The sequence below is a fragment of the Cricetulus griseus genome, chromosome 3 (assembly GCF_003668045.3).
Source record: "Cricetulus griseus strain 17A/GY chromosome 3, alternate assembly CriGri-PICRH-1.0, whole genome shotgun sequence".
Taxonomy (NCBI): Eukaryota; Metazoa; Chordata; class Mammalia; order Rodentia; family Cricetidae; genus Cricetulus; species Cricetulus griseus.
This window is the reverse complement of record NC_048596.1, coordinates 123,884,351-123,903,237: the sequence shown is the minus strand read 5'-3', so window position 1 is coordinate 123,903,237 and position 18,887 is coordinate 123,884,351. Positions and strand designations below refer to the sequence as shown.

The 18,887-nt window shown below is 50.4% G+C and overlaps 1 protein-coding gene across 1 annotated transcript in view; it reads left to right on the top strand.

The window, feature by feature from the left end:
* Positions 1–15,021, top strand: part of Rgma (repulsive guidance molecule BMP co-receptor a) — a 43,889-nt gene extending 28,868 nt beyond the window's left edge. The window contains exons 3-4 of the mRNA XM_027408141.2: positions 3,806–4,320; positions 12,540–15,021. Of these exons, the coding sequence (XP_027263942.1) occupies positions 3,806–4,320; positions 12,540–13,241 (1,217 nt within the window). The 3' untranslated portion in view covers positions 13,242–15,021. The remainder of the gene's footprint in view (positions 1–3,805; positions 4,321–12,539) is intronic.
* Positions 15,022–18,887: the final 3,866 nt, after the last annotated feature.

Here is an 18,887-nt window from a genome sequence, read left to right as displayed (position 1 = left end):
CACTCTCTCTGGGTGGAGAAATCACAAGTGTCCCCATTTTTCTTTCTTGCACAGAACCCAACGTTTCTTCATTTGCTCACTAGCTAAGATAAATCACAAGTCCAGGACCCAGCCCTTCTGGTTGCTCCATCCTCCAAGTGGGGGTGGTACTTTGGGATGCCATGAAATGGGTGCCCTGAATCAGGCTGGGGCATAAGTCACCCAGGCTGGGGGGGGAGGGTGGACAAGAGTTTACTTGCCCCTTCTTGATTAATACCCTGTATTTCTGCAGAGCTAAGGGGTGATGCCAGGCCTGGGTTACTTTGGAAACAGGTTTATGAAGTGATGGAAAAACAGAGCATGAGAGGCTAAATCTGCCTAGACCTTTGATACATGACCAGATGATACCTCCATTGAAAGTAGCTGCTTTTGAAGAGGACCTAGGAAGGAAATGGGGGGGTGGGGGTAGGGGGAGGTACAGTAGCATAGAGAATGTTCTCCACATGGCTGAGAAAAAGGGACAAAGAAGCCCTCTTAGGGTCCTGTAGTTTACCCAGGAGTAGGGAGCAAATGGGAGCCCTAGGTTCCTGGATGCAAGAGTACCAGACCTGTATTACCATCTGTCAGCCACAGCAGGGCAACCAGCCTGATTTGGAGATGCCAGCTCTGAAGGAGGGTGTGGGCATGGACAGTCGAGAGCCTCCATCGCTTGTTCCTTCCGTCATGGTGAGAGAGGTTGAAATGAACCCAAGTGTACTTTGCAATCAAGACAGACTCCATGTCTGTGGTGCTTTTCTCATATACCCTTCTGTGTGATTCTGAGATAGCAGGATAGCCAGTCAGCATTCTGCTCTCTTGGAGCCAAGGTGAAGAGCACGTGGCCACAACAGTTCCTGTGTGCCCTGTTCCCTTGTACCTGTTGCCTCACTCCACCTCCATCTGGAGGGGCCACACCCAGGGTTTCCTGTATCTACACAAGCCAGGCCCTCGGGCACCACAGGTTGTGGGTGTCAGGTGCACATCTTACGGACTCCGGGAGGCCGCACTCGGTGAAGTGTCACAGTGCTCCGTGACTGCCATCCCTCTATACAGCAGGCACCAATGGCCTAGGCTGATGTACTGGTCCTGTTTTGTTCAGTTGTGGGGTTTTGTTTGTTTGTTTGTTTTTGGTTTTTTGTTTGTTTGTTTTGGTTTTTTGAGACAGGGTTTCTCTGTGTAGCTTTGGAGCTTATCCTGGCACTCACCCTGTAAACGAGGCTGGCCTCAAACTCACAGAGATCTGCCTGCCTCTGCCTCTGCCTCCTGAGTGCCAGTGGGACTCAAGGTGTGCGCCATCAACGCCCGGTCTCAGTTGTTTTTTGAGACAAGGTGTCACAAATTATCCCAGAACTTGCAGCCCTCCTGCTGTTGCTTCTCAAGCACTCTAATCTGATGCAAGTCAGCCTTCAATTTACATAAAGCCATAAAAATGGGAAAACTAACTCTTCTATCCGTGTTTTCCCTAATGCTCAAATAAATACATAACTTCTCAAACTAAAAGAAAACCATCTTCAACAGGTACCAGCCAAAAGGAATTTGTTTCCCAAAGGTATAGAAAACACAGGTAGCCTGAGTCTCGTGGGGACGGACTTCTCTATGCTCATGCCTTAGCTACTGTTGTGTTGCTACAGAGAACCATGACCAAGGCAATTCTTAGAAAAGAAAGCTTTTAGGTAAGGGCTTGCTTACAGTTTCCGAGGGGCTAGTCCATGATCATCCTGGCAGGAAGCAGACAGGCATGGCACTGGAGCAGTAGCTGAGAGCTTTACACCCTGATGGGAAAGCAGCAGGCAAAGAGAGAGACTGGATTTGCCTTGGGCTTTTGAAACCCCAAAGCCCATTCCTCCAACAAGGCCACCCCTCCTAATCCTTCCCACACAGTTTCCCTCCCTGGTGACTAAGTGTTCAAATATATGAGCCTATGGGGATCATTCTCATTCAGACCACCACACATCAGGTGTGACAGCTGGGGCAGATGCCTTTAGGAGCAGGGTGGAAGCACTTCTATCCCCTAAGTAGGTCCAAGCTCCATGGGAGATCAGCAGGCACACATCACAGACAAGGGTATCCCCGGGGGACCCTGCTGGGAAGAATAAATGTTCCCATCACCCTACCCTCAAAGAGTTGTTCTCATTTTGATTTGAAGCTTGATTTAAAGGGAAGTCCAACAGGAGTGATACAATCTGAATTTTCCAAGGCTACAGACCAAGTTACTCCAGACCTGGAGCAAGGCCCCTTTCTCTTCAGATACCTCTCTTGCCAGCATTGGACTGTGACTCTTGGCCTTCTGGCTGGACTGCCAGCCCCGTTTATCCTGGGGCCTGCAGAAAAATGTTGATCCTGCTGGGTGGATGTGTGCCTGACCACTCATGGTCACTGTAGGTTGTATGAAAGAATCAAGAAGGCCAGGAAAATAGATTGCTTGTGTCCAATACAAGATATAGGTATGTTAAAGCCACAGTTCTCAAACCTGGCCATTTTTAAGGTCTCAAGGTTTCTAAATGACTTTATTTGCCAGCCAGCCATCTCAGTGGGTTAAGTGCTTGACATGCAACCCAGAACCCATGCAAGGAGCTCCACAGTCATGCACAGGTCTGTAATGCCAGTGTGCCACTATGGAGAGATGGGAAGTAAAGATGGGGGAGGGGTGTCTGTCTGAATCTCCTGGGCCAGCCAGCCTGGTGCAGGAAGCATGTAAGGAACCAGCTAGATAACTGTCTGCTTCAGAAATGTAGAATGCGAAAACCAACTCCCCCAAGATACTGTGCCTTCCACACAAGCAAGACAGGTGCATGTGCACACAAACACACCCTCATTAATAATAATAATAATAATAATAATAATAATAATAATAATAATAATAGAGCAGATAGATTCAAAGGCAGCTCTTTCCATCAGCTTCCCAGATTATAGGAAACAGAGAGATGACCCAGATCCTCTGTGACAGGATACAATCACCATAGCAGCCAACATTGATTGAATTTAATGGTGCTCCCTGCCCACCCTAAGAAACAGTCCCTGGGAACTAGTCAGCTAGAGGCAGGACCCAGGACCTCCAGAGAGCGAGGTCCAAGACCTGTGACAGGTGGAGTCCTCATTGTGCCAGGAAAGCTCCCACAGGAAAAGCTGAAGTCGGTTTGGTATTTGTCATTATTTTGCCCTGGTGGAGGGACTGGGGAATGCATTGATTCATAAGGTCATCTCCATACTTACAGCTGTGGTGAGCAAGGGCACTGGGCCCCAAAGCTGTGTGCGATAAGTCATTTAACACTCAACACATTCACACAGTAGACCCTATTGTTATTCCTTATTTCAAATGAGTATAAAGAGGCAGAGAGTTTTGCAAGGTTTCATGATGGCAGGAATGGGGCACATATTTAAGAGCAGGGTTTAAATACCTGTTACATCTCTGTGGCTTTTTGCTGAAATTCTGGGAAGTATATGTGAGTATCTTTTTTGTTTGTTTTCTTTCTTATGTATTGGCGCTTTTTTTTTTTTTTTTTTTTTTTTTATGCCCAAGGATGGTTGGTTAACAGTCACCATCCTGCTAAATGTAAATGCTGGCCCTTTTCTGCAGTCTGGTCCATGTGCCTGGACCCTCCTTACCATAGCAGGCTATGCAGAAAAATCTGGAAGGCTAGATAGGGCAAGTTACTCAACAGTTCACTTATCAGTGGACATGTATTATAGGTGGCACCATCTTAGGTGAGGTCACCCCGCACCTCTAATCTATAGAGGTCTATAGAAGAGGGTCCCAATATGATGTCACATCTGTTCTTCTCCATAGCCATCACCCCCTGCAAGATTCTCAAGTGCAACTCTGAGTTCTGGAGTGCCACATCAGGCAGCCACGCCCCTGCCTCTGACGACGTGCCGGAGTTCTGTGCAGCCCTGCGTACTTACGCCCTGTGCACACGGCGGACAGCCCGCACCTGCCGGGGCGACCTGGCTTACCACTCAGCTGTCCATGGCATAGAGGACCTCATGAGCCAGCACAACTGCTCCAAGGATGGCCCCACCTCACAGCCACGCCTACGCACGCTCCCACCAGCTGGGGACAGCCAGGAGCGCTCGGATAGCCCCGAGATCTGCCACTATGAGAAGAGTTTCCACAAACACTCAGCTGCCCCCAACTACACTCACTGCGGCCTCTTCGGGGACCCACACCTCAGGACTTTCACAGACCACTTCCAGACATGCAAGGTACAAGGTGCCTGGCCGCTCATCGACAATAATTACCTGAACGTGCAAGTCACCAACACACCTGTGCTGCCTGGCTCTGCCGCCACCGCCACCAGCAAGGTAAGGTGTATATATATATATGGCAAGGATGAGCCAGGCCTGCAGGTCACACTGTTCAGGCTCTGCTGGCACCAGGATGCCCCCAGCACTGCTGGGTTCTTATTCACAGTAAAGAGGCAATTGGCTTAGAAAGAAATGTTCTGAACATTTCTTGTCAGGAGATAAACCAACTTGCAACTGTGTATTTTGCCTCTGGTTTCTCAGACTTCTAGACATTGTTCACAAGGGAGTCATGAGACCCTACTCTGGTGTCAGAAATCAGCCTATAAAATATATAGGTTTCTTTGCTTATTTGTGTAACTTTTCTGTACTTAAATCTTTCCTACCTCTTTCTCTCCCCACTCCAATCCTGTCCATCCCATTACCTCTCAAATTATTGACCTCTCTTTTAGTCATTGTGGTACATGTCCATGTGCCTTATATTATATGATGCACAGCCTACTGAGTCCATTGAGTGTTGCGTGTATACAGGCAAACAATAGCTAATGAGAGAGGGCTTCTCGGGGATGAGCCCCCCGATAGGTTAGTCCCAAGTGCTTATCCCTAAACACATACACTCTTTAATTAGGCAGGATAGAGTAAGAATAGCCTAGCATGGCACAGATAAGAAAGTGTATATGCATTCTGAGTAGGTTGGGTACAGTGACAGCAAGTGTTGGGAAACCTCCAGATGTGTGCTTGTGTGTGTACAGATGTGTCACACAGGTGATGTGGTGAAACAGCTTTCCTTCCATCCTTACAGTTCTAAAACTGGAAGTTCAGAGGATGGCTCGGTCAAGGTCAATACAGTGCTTTGCATACAAGTGCGAGGACTGAGTTTAGATCCCCAGCACCCACACACAAAGCCAAGTGGCTACACGAGCCTGTCATCCCAGCCTTGGGAAGGCAGAGATGAAAAGCCCCTGGGGCTCCCTGGACAGCCAGTCTAGCCAAATTACTGGGCTTCAGTTTCTACGAGAGATCTGCAGAAAGGAAAGTGGAGAATTAACTGAGGAAGACACTTATGTTGACCTCTGACCTCCACACATCCATTGACTCAGGTACACTTCACATACAAACATACACATAAATACAAAGTTCAGAAATACTCCCAAAACACGTATTCCCAAGCCTTTGGAGTAGTCTCACCCCCAGACTCTGTCTTGGTAGAAACATGTTAAAACCCAATCAGAGGAGTCTGGCCTGTGTAATGGCCTTGCTACCTCTGCAGCTGCATTTGTAAATGCAGCCATTGTAGAAGGTGACAGACAGTACTGCTCTCTGCACCCCTCATCCAGGATGGATGCACCCCTCCTGGCTGGTTTGACCACTGACTCTTTGGAATAGGGTTGGACTTTTTTTTTTCCATTGGTTGGTGGGTTATCTTTTTGAGCCCCCAGTGGAGTCTGGGGGTGTGGTTCAGTTGTTAGATTATTTGCCTAGCCTTCAGTCCACAGCACCACATAAAACTGGATGTGGTGGCACATCCCTGAAATCCCAGGACTCGGGAAATGGAGCAGAAAGATCATTAGTTCAAGGTACCTTGAAAGTAGCCTGGACTATGTGAGACCTTGTCTCAACAAAATAGATAAACAAATAAATCCTTTGGTAGTTTTTATGTAGGTCCAGAGGCCAGGGCTGTGAGATGGGATAGATGAACAGCCTAAGCTGCTGGGTAGAGTTCTGCCCTGTGTCTCCTTGATTTATCTGGACACTGAGAGGCAAAGAGAGCCTTGAACACCTGGAATGAAGGAAGACAGAATGAAGTATGAACTGGCCTAACAGAGCATTCCAGGGGTCATCTAGAAGCTCTCTCTGTCATCTTTGGGGCCAGTCCTGTCTGGTTAGTGTAACTCCTTTTGACAGAACAGGAGGTTCCAGAAGGCAAAGGGACTTCCTCACCCAAAATGTGCTTGGTGGGAAACACCAAGCTGGGATTTGACCTTGACCAGGACAACTGCTGAGCCTGGCATGTTCTCCACTGCCACAGAGCCAGCTGAAGGTCACTTATTTTCCAGGAGGGCTCGGTGTCTGGGTGACAGGTCTCCAGTCTTGCTCACATCTAGTGCCAGAGGCAGCTAAGAGACATGGCCCTACTTCCCAGGCAAAGGGACATTCCTATCAATCCCAGATTACTTCTGCTGGGAGTGGCGAAGTTCTCTGGTGATCTTAGACTCGCCAGGAGGTAAAATACCAAGGTGAGGAGGCAGTACTGTCAGGCAGTGGGGACATGTCTGCCCTCTTCAGTACCTGGTCTCTGTGTGCTGCCAGCCCTGTCACCAGAGCCCCTGGGGCTTCCAAGGTGGCTAGGAGACAGTGGGTCTATTTCCCCAGGAGGAATGTGTTGGGAGACCACATGTTAGGCAGTGCCAGGCTGCCCCACAAGGCTGTTTCTGTTCCTTCTCTCCCTGCCACACCCTAGAAGAGGACAGTGAGGTGACCTGGCAACCAGAAAAAATGCTCCATAGCTAACACTTCCTTCTGCTCTGGTGGCCCTGACCTACCAAAGGAGTTCTCTTTCTGGGCTCTCATACTGGGTAAAAAACCACAGCTGCCCTACTAGATTCATAGTACCAGATCATGATGCCTAGAGGGCAGCAGATCTGAGACCAGAGCATTCTCCTCCCCACCACACACACACACACACACACACACACACACACACACACACACACACACACACATACACACACTCCCTCCCTCCCTTCCTCCCTCCTTCCCCTCCTCCCTCCATCAGAAGACTTAAGGGTGCCCCAGGCAAGGATCCAAACACCTTCCTGCAGCTTTCGGCTGCTAACCACCCTCCTTCCCCAGAGCCAAGATAAATGAACACTGGGAGCCTGCAGCGGTGGCTTCTAAATGCAGCAAACCCCAGGACTGGAAGAGACCCAGTGTCCCTGCCCCATGCCATGGGTTCCTGAAGGCTGGCATCTGGGAGACCTGAGCATACAAAAGGGATGGGGTCCTTGACCCAGGAAGGTGTGATCACCGAGTGTGACAGCAGAGCTCAAACACAGCCTTGTGTGTGATGAGGGAGGCTGGGCCTGGACCTCTGCCACCTTGGAACTTAGGCAGTGTGTTGTGAGGCAGTATGCCTGGCCTTAAAACACAGGAGTGAGGTACACCTAACACTCCAGCCCTCAGCATGTAGGGCTGTCCACAAATCTAGGGAGTTAATTGTTCATTTGTTTCTGTGCTTCATTCGATGCCTCGCCTGCCTTTCAGATGTGTATGCTAATTCAGGCTTGATGCAAGGCTCTTGGCACCAAAGAACTGCCTCAGCTAGAAATGGGAGGCCATCCCCACCCAGACCAACATGGAGGCTTCCAGAATGGTATGGGGTTGTGTGGCCAAGCTTGACCAGACCAGTCCTTCCTCTGTGACCCAGACCTTTGATCTCAGCAGGCAGACAACTCTCAGATCCCCATCAGCCTGGCTCTGCTAAAGACCAGACAGTGACAGTGTTGGTATGTGTAGCCAAGCCAAACTCAAGACTCAGACCAGACTGGGAGGCTTGTGGGCCCCAGATGAGCTACCTCAGTGGCCGATTTCCAGTGCCCTGGCATTCTGCCTGTTCTTGGAGCCTCTTGCTCCCCGAGTGTATGTGTGCTCTCTCTGATCCAGCAGCGTGGACTCTCCCTTCATGCCTGCCTCTTGGTGCCATGCTATGCCCTCCCTGATGGCAGTCGCTAGCTCATGCAGATAGCCCAGCACAGGATGCTAGGACAGCAGGGCACTTTGGCTGTAGCTCTCTCTGCTGGGGGAACTGGGAGGGTCTGCCACTGAGCTGGCCCCAGATGACAGTGGGAGTCCCCGGATGATGGTGAACAGGTGGGGAACATAGGAAGCAAAGGATGGAAGAGACTTTCATCCCCAAAACAGTATAGTCTTGGGGGACCTCCTCTCACCAGAGCCTGGACTCTAGCTCCAGCAGGGTCCACTCTCCCCTGTGTCCTCCCTCACCAACACTCCAGACTTCTCAGAAACAGCCCCAACCTGGTCCTTACCCTGACCTCACCAGCTGGTGGTCTTGCTCACCCTCCATCTGACCCCATATACACATGACGTTACCTAGGGTCATTGTGCATTCCCAGGGTACTGCCATTAGCCCTTCTGGCCCCTCTTCCCTCTGTCTTCAAGGGCAGTCAAGATAGGATTTTCTATAGAAAGGCAGACTCGACAGTCAGCATCCCACTCCACTGCCTCCTCCCAGTTTGACTGGTTGTGCCCATTTTACAGGCAAAGAAACTGAGGCTCTGAGGGCAGGAACTCGGCTCTACCTCACCCACCTTCACCCTTGTTTATTTTCCCCAAGCACTCAGAAGCCTGTTATGTTATGTTCTCCCTACCCCTCCCCTACCCCCATCACGCTCTCTCACTTTCTGGATCTCTCTCATTGGAGGCAGGCACTAAGAGGTCCAGGGGCCCCTTTGAGAAGGAGGATACCAAAAGCAGAGTCATCCATGCATGGTGGGTTGGCAGCAGGCCGCCAGGCTTTCGACAGGCCCCCTTCATGTTGCTACTTGTGGTTGTGTCCCTGGCACAAGTGCCAAGGAGTCAGGGAGCCTGTCAGCCTTCCAGGAGGCTGTCTCCAGGAGAGATGGCAGTTCAAGCCAAACCAGCCTTTCCTGTTCAGTGGAGACTGGTGACACTTGGAAGGCAGGAGCCCCTTGCCCATGTCTGTGTGGCCTTGTACACAAAACAAGAACACCAGCGTCCCTCACCCTGCCTTCCCTCCGGTGGCAGGACCACCCACTTCCCAGACCACCCTGACTGGGCCACCTTTATCCCTGCAGGTGCCTCCACACACCACAGTGGACAAGCTGTTGGCTGGGAAGAAAAGGGGAAGCCGAACTGTATGAAGTCGCCATTTTCTTAGGTCAGGGACAGGAGAGTAACTTCATTTTCATGTGGTCCCAGGCTTATGGCTCTGCAGCAGGGACGGGCTCCAGCCTCCTTTGACATCCCAGTGCATACTAGAAATGGGAGCCCTAGAGGGAAACAGGAAGCGGAGTTGATGCTTAGGAAACTGTGTGGCCAGTGCCTACTGGGCTCACACTATGGGGACTCAGACCTCCTTAGCCTTTCTCTCACAAAGCAATAGAATGAGCCAGTCTCTCATCATACTTGGTGTTCCCCACCATGGTCCTGCACTAACATAGTCATGAAGGTCTTGTTTCTTTTAAAGTCAGAAGAGAAATAGTAGCATGATCTAGTCCAGACTGTATTCTACAAATAGAATCTAAAAGATATTGGAGTAGGGCTTTTGGGTTGGGTTGGGTTGGTTGGTTCATTTCAGGGGTGGGGGGATGGAGGGTGGGGTTGGTTAGGGTTTTGTCATTATTTTGTATTTCTGTGGAGTAAGGAACCCACCCCTACCCAAAAAAAGCTAGAGTACCCTAGCCCCTGAGAGTTGCATGTAGCCTGACTAATGGCCCCACTAATGTCCTTCCACCCCTTCTGCCTGTGGGCCTATGGTACAGTAAGAAAACAGGGCTCTATGTATTCTCAGGTCCCAGGACCCCTAGCTGCCACCATTTACTACCTGGCTAGCATGAGGTATTCATAGAAAGAACAGCGACAGTGCTGAGCTGAGGAACTCCTCCAACAACTCTGAACCCTCGTCACCATGCTCAGCCCAAGGAGCTCAGAAACCACTAGGTTCCACTGCCCTGGCCTGAGGACACTCTGGTTACCTGGCCTCTAGGTTCTTTTTTGCAGCTATGACCATCTGGAGCTGCAGTGGGGCATTGTCTGGTACCCCCATGCCCCACATCTGGCCTTCCTGGATGGCCTTTGGTTGACTCTGAGCCAAGGTTCTTGCACTTTCTACTTCTGGTCCCCACCCAAGCAATGATTCTGGTTTCTGGTCCTCATACTCACTGGAACAGATCCCCTTAGCACCCCAGTATTGACCATGACCCTGTGAGCCTTCTCAGGATGTCATCATGTCCCTTACTACTGCCACACAAACCTCCTGAGCAGCAAGGCAGACCAGCCAGCCTCAGTCAGGCTTCCCTTTCCTGGGTGCCTTAAACCAGCAGATCCTCTGGGATAGAAGTTGGGGCAGTGTCCCCCTGGAACCCTATCAGCTAGCTAGCCAGACCCCTCCCTCTCCGTGAGGAGTGAGTGTTGTTATACAGAGAGGAGAGTGGTAACTGAGCCTGGGAAGGGACAACACAAGGGTTAGAGGGGTGACAAGGAGCCCCCGAAACTCTGGGTGTCACCTTGCCCCATATGCCACCTCCCTCTGTGACTTCAGGCTTAGTTTCCAAGTTCTTGTTGCCTTCAGATGGGCACTGCCTAAGTGGTACCTAGAGTTTCCCATCCCACCTTCTCCCACAGCTAAGCAGCTGGTTCTTAGCAGCCCCTGTAGGAAGTGACCATCCTTTCCATGGGCTTATTCCTGTCTCCAGCTTTGCATCTTCCCTGGAAAACAGCCAGACATCTCAACCAGGATGACAGGGCAGGAAAACCACACTCAGCCCCTTCCCAAGCTGCCCCCCCCTTACCCTGATGGGCTATTGGCCATAAGACCCTAAAAAGCAGTGGTTCTCAGCCTTCCTAATTCCGTGACCCTTCACAGTTCCCCATGTTGTGGTGACCCCACACACAATAAAATGGTTTTCGTTGCTGCTTCATAACTTTCATGTTGCTACTTTTAAAGATCATAATGTAAATTGGGTGGGGGAGGGGGTGGTCTGGAGAGATGGCTCAGAGGCTAAGAACACTGATTGCTTTTCCAGAGGTCTGAGTTCAATTCCCAGCAACCACATGGTGGCTCACAACCATCTGTAATGAGATCTGGTGCCCTCTTCTGGTCTGCAGACCTACACGCAGGCAGAATGTTGTGTACATAATAAGTAAATCTTTTTTTTTTTTTTTTTGAGATAAAGATTTGTTGGGAGGGGGTCACAATCCACATGTTGAGAATCTCTCACTGCCCAAGAGGTGAGAAACACAAAATCATGCATTCTATGGTTGTGTGACCTTGGGCAAGTTACTGCTGCTTTCCAGGTATCTGTAAACTTGGGGGTGTCACCTGACCTTGGAATGCCACAGGAGACTAAGGATAATAACTGTAGTACCTGGAATGCCAAACACAGGGAGTGTCAGCCGCTCTCAGAACACTTACTGCTGGCTCTACCCAGCCGCCTGCCTCTGCTGAAGCAGCTCAGCCCAGCCCTTCCCCTGTAGACCTCAGGCTCTATTTGGAAATGACCTACCTCCCTGCTCTGGCCTGTGTGGGAGCTGTACCCACAGCCTGCAGCTTCCCCTATTCTTCCTCCTCCCTAGCTTGAAGTGACCCCCCAAAATTGCCTAGGGGCCATGACCTCTGTCCTCGCTTGCATGGATTTTGCACACTCTCTATCCAAGCATTGCAATCTTCCATTCTACCTGCTGGTGGGCTCCATGCAAGATAGTCAGGGTGTCAGCAGGGCTGTCCCTTCCCAACTTTTTAGCTTCTGGTGCTGCTGGCATCCCTTGGCTTGTGGCTGCACCTTTCTCATCTCCACTTTTCTAGTCACTTTGCCTTTCCTCTTGCCTGTGTCTCCCTCAACATGTGTCTCATCGCTGCAAATACTTGTAATTATTCTTGGGCCCACACAGATAATCTGGTATGTCTCTACCTCACTGTCCTTAACCCAGGCACATCTGCCAAGCCCCTTAGGCCACACTCATGAATTGGAATGAATTAGTGTCTGATGTCTGGGGGAACAGTATTTTAGCCTGACCATAGTGGACAGAGGACTTGTATTTTTAGTTGGACCTTTTAATTTTAACTTTATTTTTTATTTTACCTTTATGATTCACCACTCTCTATAGTGGATCAGCTGATTTTTCTAGTTAGGGTTGTGGACTAAAGTTTTTCTAAGTCAATTTAGTATTTTTAGTATTTAGTATTACAGGTGGTGCATACCTGTAATACTAGCACTCAGGAGGCAGAGACAGGTGGATCTCTGTGAATTCCAGGCCAGCCTGGTCTATAGTGTGAGCCCCAGGACTGCCAGAGCTACACAGAGAAACCCTGTCTCAAAAACAAAAAGGAGCAAAAAACAATACAAAAAAAAAAAAGAAAGTTATAAAGAAAAATACTAAGTGTCCAACAGTGTGGTTGGTACTGAACTGTGACCGCTACGGAGAAGAGGGTGGGTCCCTAGTGCCTCCCGGTTTCCTAAAACATCTAAGGCTCACCTCCCCAAATCCTAATCCACTCTCCTCTCTCCCCTTCTCCATAGCTCACTATTATCTTCAAGAACTTCCAAGAGTGTGTGGACCAGAAAGTGTACCAAGCGGAGATGGATGAGCTTCCGTCTGCTTTTGCGGATGGCTCCAAGAATGGTGGGGATAAACATGGGGCCAACAGTCTGAAGATCACAGAGAAAGTGTCAGGCCAGCATGTGGAGATCCAGGCCAAGTACATCGGCACCACTATCGTGGTACGCCAGGTGGGCCGCTACCTGACCTTTGCCGTCAGAATGCCCGAGGAAGTGGTCAACGCTGTGGAGGACCGTGATAGCCAAGGCCTCTACCTCTGCCTGCGGGGCTGCCCCCTCAACCAGCAGATCGACTTCCAGGCTTTCCGTGCCAACGCCGAAAGCCCTCGTAGGCCGGCAGCTGTCAGCCCCTCTCCTGTGGTCCCTGAGACATTCCCGTATGAGACCGCTGTGGCCAAGTGCAAGGAGAAGCTGCCTGTAGAAGACCTGTACTACCAGGCCTGTGTCTTCGACCTCCTCACAACTGGTGATGTGAACTTCACACTGGCTGCCTACTATGCCTTGGAGGATGGCAAGATGCTCCACTCCAACAAGGACAAGCTGCACCTGTTTGAAAGGACTCGGGAACTGCCAGGTGCTGTGGCTGCAGCAGCATTTCCCTTGGCCCCCCAGGTGCTCCTCGGCACCTTCACACTTCTGGCCCTGCTGCCTATGTTGTGGTAGACATTTGGCCACATAAGAGGGAAGTACAGATGGTGCCTGGAGCCTAGGGCTCTTGTCCCTGCCTTCTCCTTTGTCTGAGGGCCCAAGTCAGTGGCAGGATGCAGCCCAGCAGGCGGGCTCCCTGTGACCCAGTGTTCTCTGCACCATTTGGCAGCAGAGGTGGCCTCTGGATGATGGCCAGTACCGAGCCACCCTCGTATGCTTTGGCTGGGGGGCTCAGGGCCTGAGACAGCTCTCCTCTCTCTCTCTTAGTGCACGCGACAAGGTTGTGGTGATTGGTGCTGTGTTTTTGTGACAGTAGAGTTGTGTGAGAGGGAGAGCAGCTCTTCCACCCTGACCCCACCGTGTGAATGTGCAAACCAGAGCCCCATAAGCTGAAGTCCCATCCCCATTACCAGAGAGACACTGGGAAAGTTGGCTCCTTCCGCATCCTCACAATGCACTGAGATAGGCCCGGCTGACTGCTGCACACCTACTCTGGGGCCTCCTGTGCCCTCCTACATACGCGCGCGCGCACGCGTACACACTGTTACACAAGCACACTCGCACACACTAAGCCCATGGGGACACCCCAAGCCACCATGTCAGTGGGGCTGAAGCATCTACACAGTTCTTTCCCTAGGCAGGGCCTCCTTAGCAATACGACATCCCTAGAGAGCCCTCGCTCAGCATCTTTAACAGATGGATGGAACCGTGTGGCCAATAGGCTGTGCCCTCCTGGTACCTTTCCACCCCGTGCTACACAGAGACTGCCCTGTACATCCCAGCTACCGTGGATATGAGTTTGAGGTGCCATTCCCAGGCACCTGCCTGCAGAGCCCCACAGTTGGAGGGAAGATGTGTTTTGGCCTGAGGTCTTAGAAGTGCCACTCATGGGCTCGGATCCCCATCTCTGGCTCCACCCTCTGCCCTTCCTCCATTGCACTTAAGAAATCTAAGTGCTTGGTTCTGAATGTTTCAACAGAGAATTGATCCTCCGGTTCCTGCTATCTCTCCCCCCACACCCCCAGCAAGTGTAAGAGCCCCTCAGCAGGGGCCCTGGGGCCTCAGGGCATGAGCAGCAGATCCAGTGGATAGGGCCAGCTGGCCTGCCCTGTCCTCTGCTCTCCTCACCTGCCTCCTAGACTTCCCTAACTGCTGGTCAGCGGCTCCACTTCCCACCCCAGCCCTCTTGCCTGGATTTCTTGGTGGGGAGAGTAGTGTCTGAGGCCTTCCAGAACCTTGTACCCTGGCAGAGTCTCTTCCCATTAGTGCTTTCTTTAAACTCTCTGGCCAGGGGCCTGCCATTGGGAGCCCAGAGCTATTCCCATCTCTGCTGCTGTTCCAGAGGTCCCCAAGGGACCAGCATGGTGGTGCAGCTGGCCCCATGGGCCACTCAGCCAGTGGCCCTGCATCCCACCCTAGCCCCACTTAATGTTTGCAGCACAGCCCTCTGCTGCTCCCCAGGGACCTCTCATACACTGGCCAGGAGGCTGCAGAACCTGCCTCTCCCTCCCAGAGGTCCTGACCCCTGCCAAAACCACATGGGTAGCTGGGAGGGGTCAGCCCAGCCCCCTCCTCCTCCCTGCTGGTTTTTTAGCTATCCCTATGTTGGAAGTAAAAAGTTGAAGCACTTTATTTTGGTTGTGTTTGATCACAGTTCTGCTTGGAAGTGGGGACCCCTCACTGTGTCCACCTGTCTGCGACCTGTGTGGAGTGTCACTGCGTGTACATACTGTAAATTATTTATTAATGGCTAAATGCAAGTAAAGTTTGTTTTGTTTTGTTATTTCTTTTTGGATGAGATGTTGGAGTTTGTTTTCTAAACAAAATTTGGTCCTTGGAGGGTGGGGAGGTGACTTGATTTCTCCCGAAGCAAAGTGTGTCGAGCGAGATGAGCTGTGCTTTGGCAAGTATGTGCCCAAGTGTTGTGACGTGTGAGATGCAGCTGCTTATCCACCGTGGCCCTTAGTGACTCAAGTTAGTTGTCTTCCTCACCTTGAGCAGTTAGGAAGACTTGGCTGGTCCAGTATCCCTAGCTCTAGGAATATTGGAGCAAACCGATGCTATATGGCTATCTAGGACAAAGTTGGAGAAGTAGAGGGGCTGGTGTGAGATCCATAATGGCTCCATCCAGCCAACTTTGACCAGGAGCCCCAGCCCCTCAGCACTCTTAGCCTTCTCAGCATCTTTTCTATACACAGCCTAGGGGCCCAGTGACATAGTCCAATAGGACCACTGTCCACACCTGTGTCCAGCCAGGTTGAATGCTAGTTGTGGTCACATGTCATCCAAAAAACAAAAAAACAAAAAAAACAGCAGTGATGGCGCACACCTTTAATCCCAGCACTCAGAAGGCAGAGGCAGATGGATCTATGAGTTCAAGGCCAGCCTGGTCTACAGAGTGAGTTCCAGGACAGCCAGTGCTCACTATAAAGAGAAACCCTGTGTGTGTGTGGGGGGGGGGGGACACACTACCCAGTGAGTCAGCATCAAGGAACTCACACCATTTAATAGATTAAGAACTGACTGAGATGTTCCCGCCTGCTACTGTGCCCTAGCCAGAGCAGAAGGAAGAAATACACCTTTTTGCCTGTTTTGCTCTTAGTACTCAATGTCATGAGCCAGAACAGCACAAGCCAGGTTGAAGTCCCAGGTAAGTGACCTTGGGCAAGTCATTTAACCTCTCTGAGCTCCGGTTCTCTCTACAAGCTGAAAGATATCGATCCCATGGGGTTATTTGGAGTCAGTTCTATTTGCAAAGTGACACAGTGACTGAGTGTTGGTGCTATCCCCAAAGGAAAGACTGAGGATGGAGACAGTTTCTGACCTTCCTGGTTTCAGGATTGACCTAATTGGGGAGATGGTGCATGAAGACATACAGAAAAGATGGACTGTGTGCTCTGCTGGAGACACAGCAACAGCAGCATTTATTTTATATATCTGAATCCCAAGCAGGTTTGTTGTACAGAGCAGGGGGAGGGGTTCTGCTAATCCCAGTAGGTGGTCTCTGTTTGGGGAGCACCCTCAGGCTGTAAACATCTGAGAGGAGGAAGCAGCTGCGGGTGACATTTTCTGAACACACAACTTTTGCACATGGACCAGGGAAAGGCTTTGCCATTCCCATGAATCTGAGGCATTGAGGTCCTTGACATGGCCATCTTCGTGACAACAACATACAGTCAATCAGGACTTCATCTGCTCCCCCACAGGGGAGGTACCCACAGAGCCTGGGGAGGAGATGAGATGAAAAGGCCAGCAAGAGGAGAAATCCAGAAAGCATTATGTCCACCCCACACACAACCCCAGCACCAGACGTGTGTCAGAAGAACTTTAAAGAGACTCCTAAAGAAACAATGAAGGTTGATTTATGAGGGATGCTAAGTACACATGTACCGTCACTATCCAAAGGCCTCAACCTTAGTGGTCAGTTGGATACATTACTAAAAAGAAAACACAGAGGTGGCAGGGGCATTGGCACCAGCCCCACACAGGAAGACAGTGTGGAAAAGCCAGGCACACAGGGAAAAAGGCTCTCATTCTCCACCAGATGAAAATGCTGTATGACACTTGCCAAAAAATATTTTTGGCTTAGAATTTTTTCAGGCCCCTAAATTTAACCCACAAAAATTCCTTCCTAAATTCCACACTGCTCATTTTGCCCTCCTGAACAGGGGGATTTTCATCTCAAAAGTATGGGCCCAACACCTTAAGTAGTCCGTGTCTGCTTTGTGCCTGGCAGCCTCCGAAGGTCAGTCGGCCTGAACACACAAGTGCTTTGGCATAATCCATGAAGTACCCTCTCTGGCTCCATCCCAAACTGCCTGTGTTGTTAGATTGCAAATGGGGTGTGATGGGTGTGTAGCTCAATGTCAGGGCCCTTGCCTATGTCGTGTGAGAGACATTAGGTCCCTGGGTTCGGCCCCAAAACAAAAACAAGTAAGTAAAAGAAGTCTCAGAGTTCTTGTTTGACAGGCAGGATTTGTTAGGGTAAAAACAGAAAGGGCTGATAAATGAAATCTGATAACCGAGTGGGTAGATTGCAATGGAATAATTATGAGGACAGTCTGGCAGAGGTCCAGGAGAGCCAGGGAGCACTGGAGCCTGTCTATCATGCCCAAGCATGGCTCAGAGCAGAGGTGGTATGTGGGCTTGGGCAGCCGACCGACTTGGCGTGGGAGCTGGGCTCTGCCTGTTGCTAGCTGTGTGGTCTCCCTTGGATTTTTTTTTTTTTTTTAAGCCTTGGAATCCTGATCTGTAAAATGGAATTACATGTAGCCACCTCCCAAGGTCATATGGAAATCTAATGAGCTAATGCCTGGCACGGAGACCCAACAACAGCAAGGGAACCAACCCATCAAAAGTAGAGATCCCCATGGCATTGGTACATATGCACTTACTCATTTGATGACTCCACTTGTCTGTAGGGCAAGTCCTGTATTCTCACTGGGGAGACAAACCAATACATAATACTAAAGACTCAGGCTGGCAGACCCCAGGAAGAAAGAAGTGTGCTCATTGCAAGTGACCTCCTAACTGAGGAAGGGTGAGGAGGGGTAAAAGGAGAATCTGACTAACTTACCACGTGAATTTCCAGAGCAATACATGTCAAGAACAACCGGAAAGAGTGCTCTACATAGAGCAGAGGATGTTGAACCTGGAGCAGCCCAGAGGGAGGTCTCAAGGGACTACAGGCAGCCAATGTGACTCCAGGGCAGTGCAGGGACAGATGGAAGTCCCAGGATAAGACTACATGGCAGCTAGAGTATGGCAGGCCTCCTGGACTGGGAGTGGCAGGGGACAAAACATGTAGGTCTGTCATCCCTGTCATGGTGCCACCCTTCCCCTCTGCTTTGAAACATGGTCTCAAACTATGCATCGAAGGATGACCTTGAACTTGAAGCTCTCTTGCCTTTATCTTCTGAGTGTAGAATTACAGGTGTGCACCACTATCTTTATTCAGTTCTGGGGATAGAACCCAGGGCCTAGTATATACTCACAAGAATGTCTACCAACTGAGCTACATCCCAGCCTTACCTCAAGTTTTCCTTGGGGGCCAGAGGGAGTCATGCAGGCTTAGAACCACTACTGTATAGAGGAGAGACAAGCCTCTACCAGGGAAAGGCAAAGCCATTGTCACCACACAAGGCCGGTGCAAGGCAGTGGCTGAACTGGAGAGGTATGGAATGATGGACTTTGTTTTGAACATGCAGGGTGGATTGGGAAAGAAAGATAGACTGTCACCAGGTGTGGCTTGAAGCACCAGGGTAGAAAATATTGCTACTTCCTGAGATCTTTTTCATTTAAATAGCACAAACTCCCTGAGCAAATGTTGAAGCCATGCTGTGCTCATAGGATGGACTTCACAAGCAAAAGGAAGGTGCTGGGAGTAGACGGGCAAGCCGCTGGCTCAGCTGTAGTGGGTAAGAGGACTGGTCGAGTCACTCCTGGCTGGCAGAGAGGGCTGATGACTCCAAAGAAAGTCTTGGAGCCTGTCCTTAGGCAGCCTCAGGCCAGGTGCTTGGGAAAGGGCAGGTGGTTCACTAAAGATGAACCTCACAGCAAACACTAGTCTGTGTGGGATAGAAAGAGGCTAACATTAAAAAAAGAAAGGAAGGAAGGAAGGAAGAGAGAGAAAGAAAGGAATGAAGGAAGGAAGGAAGAAAG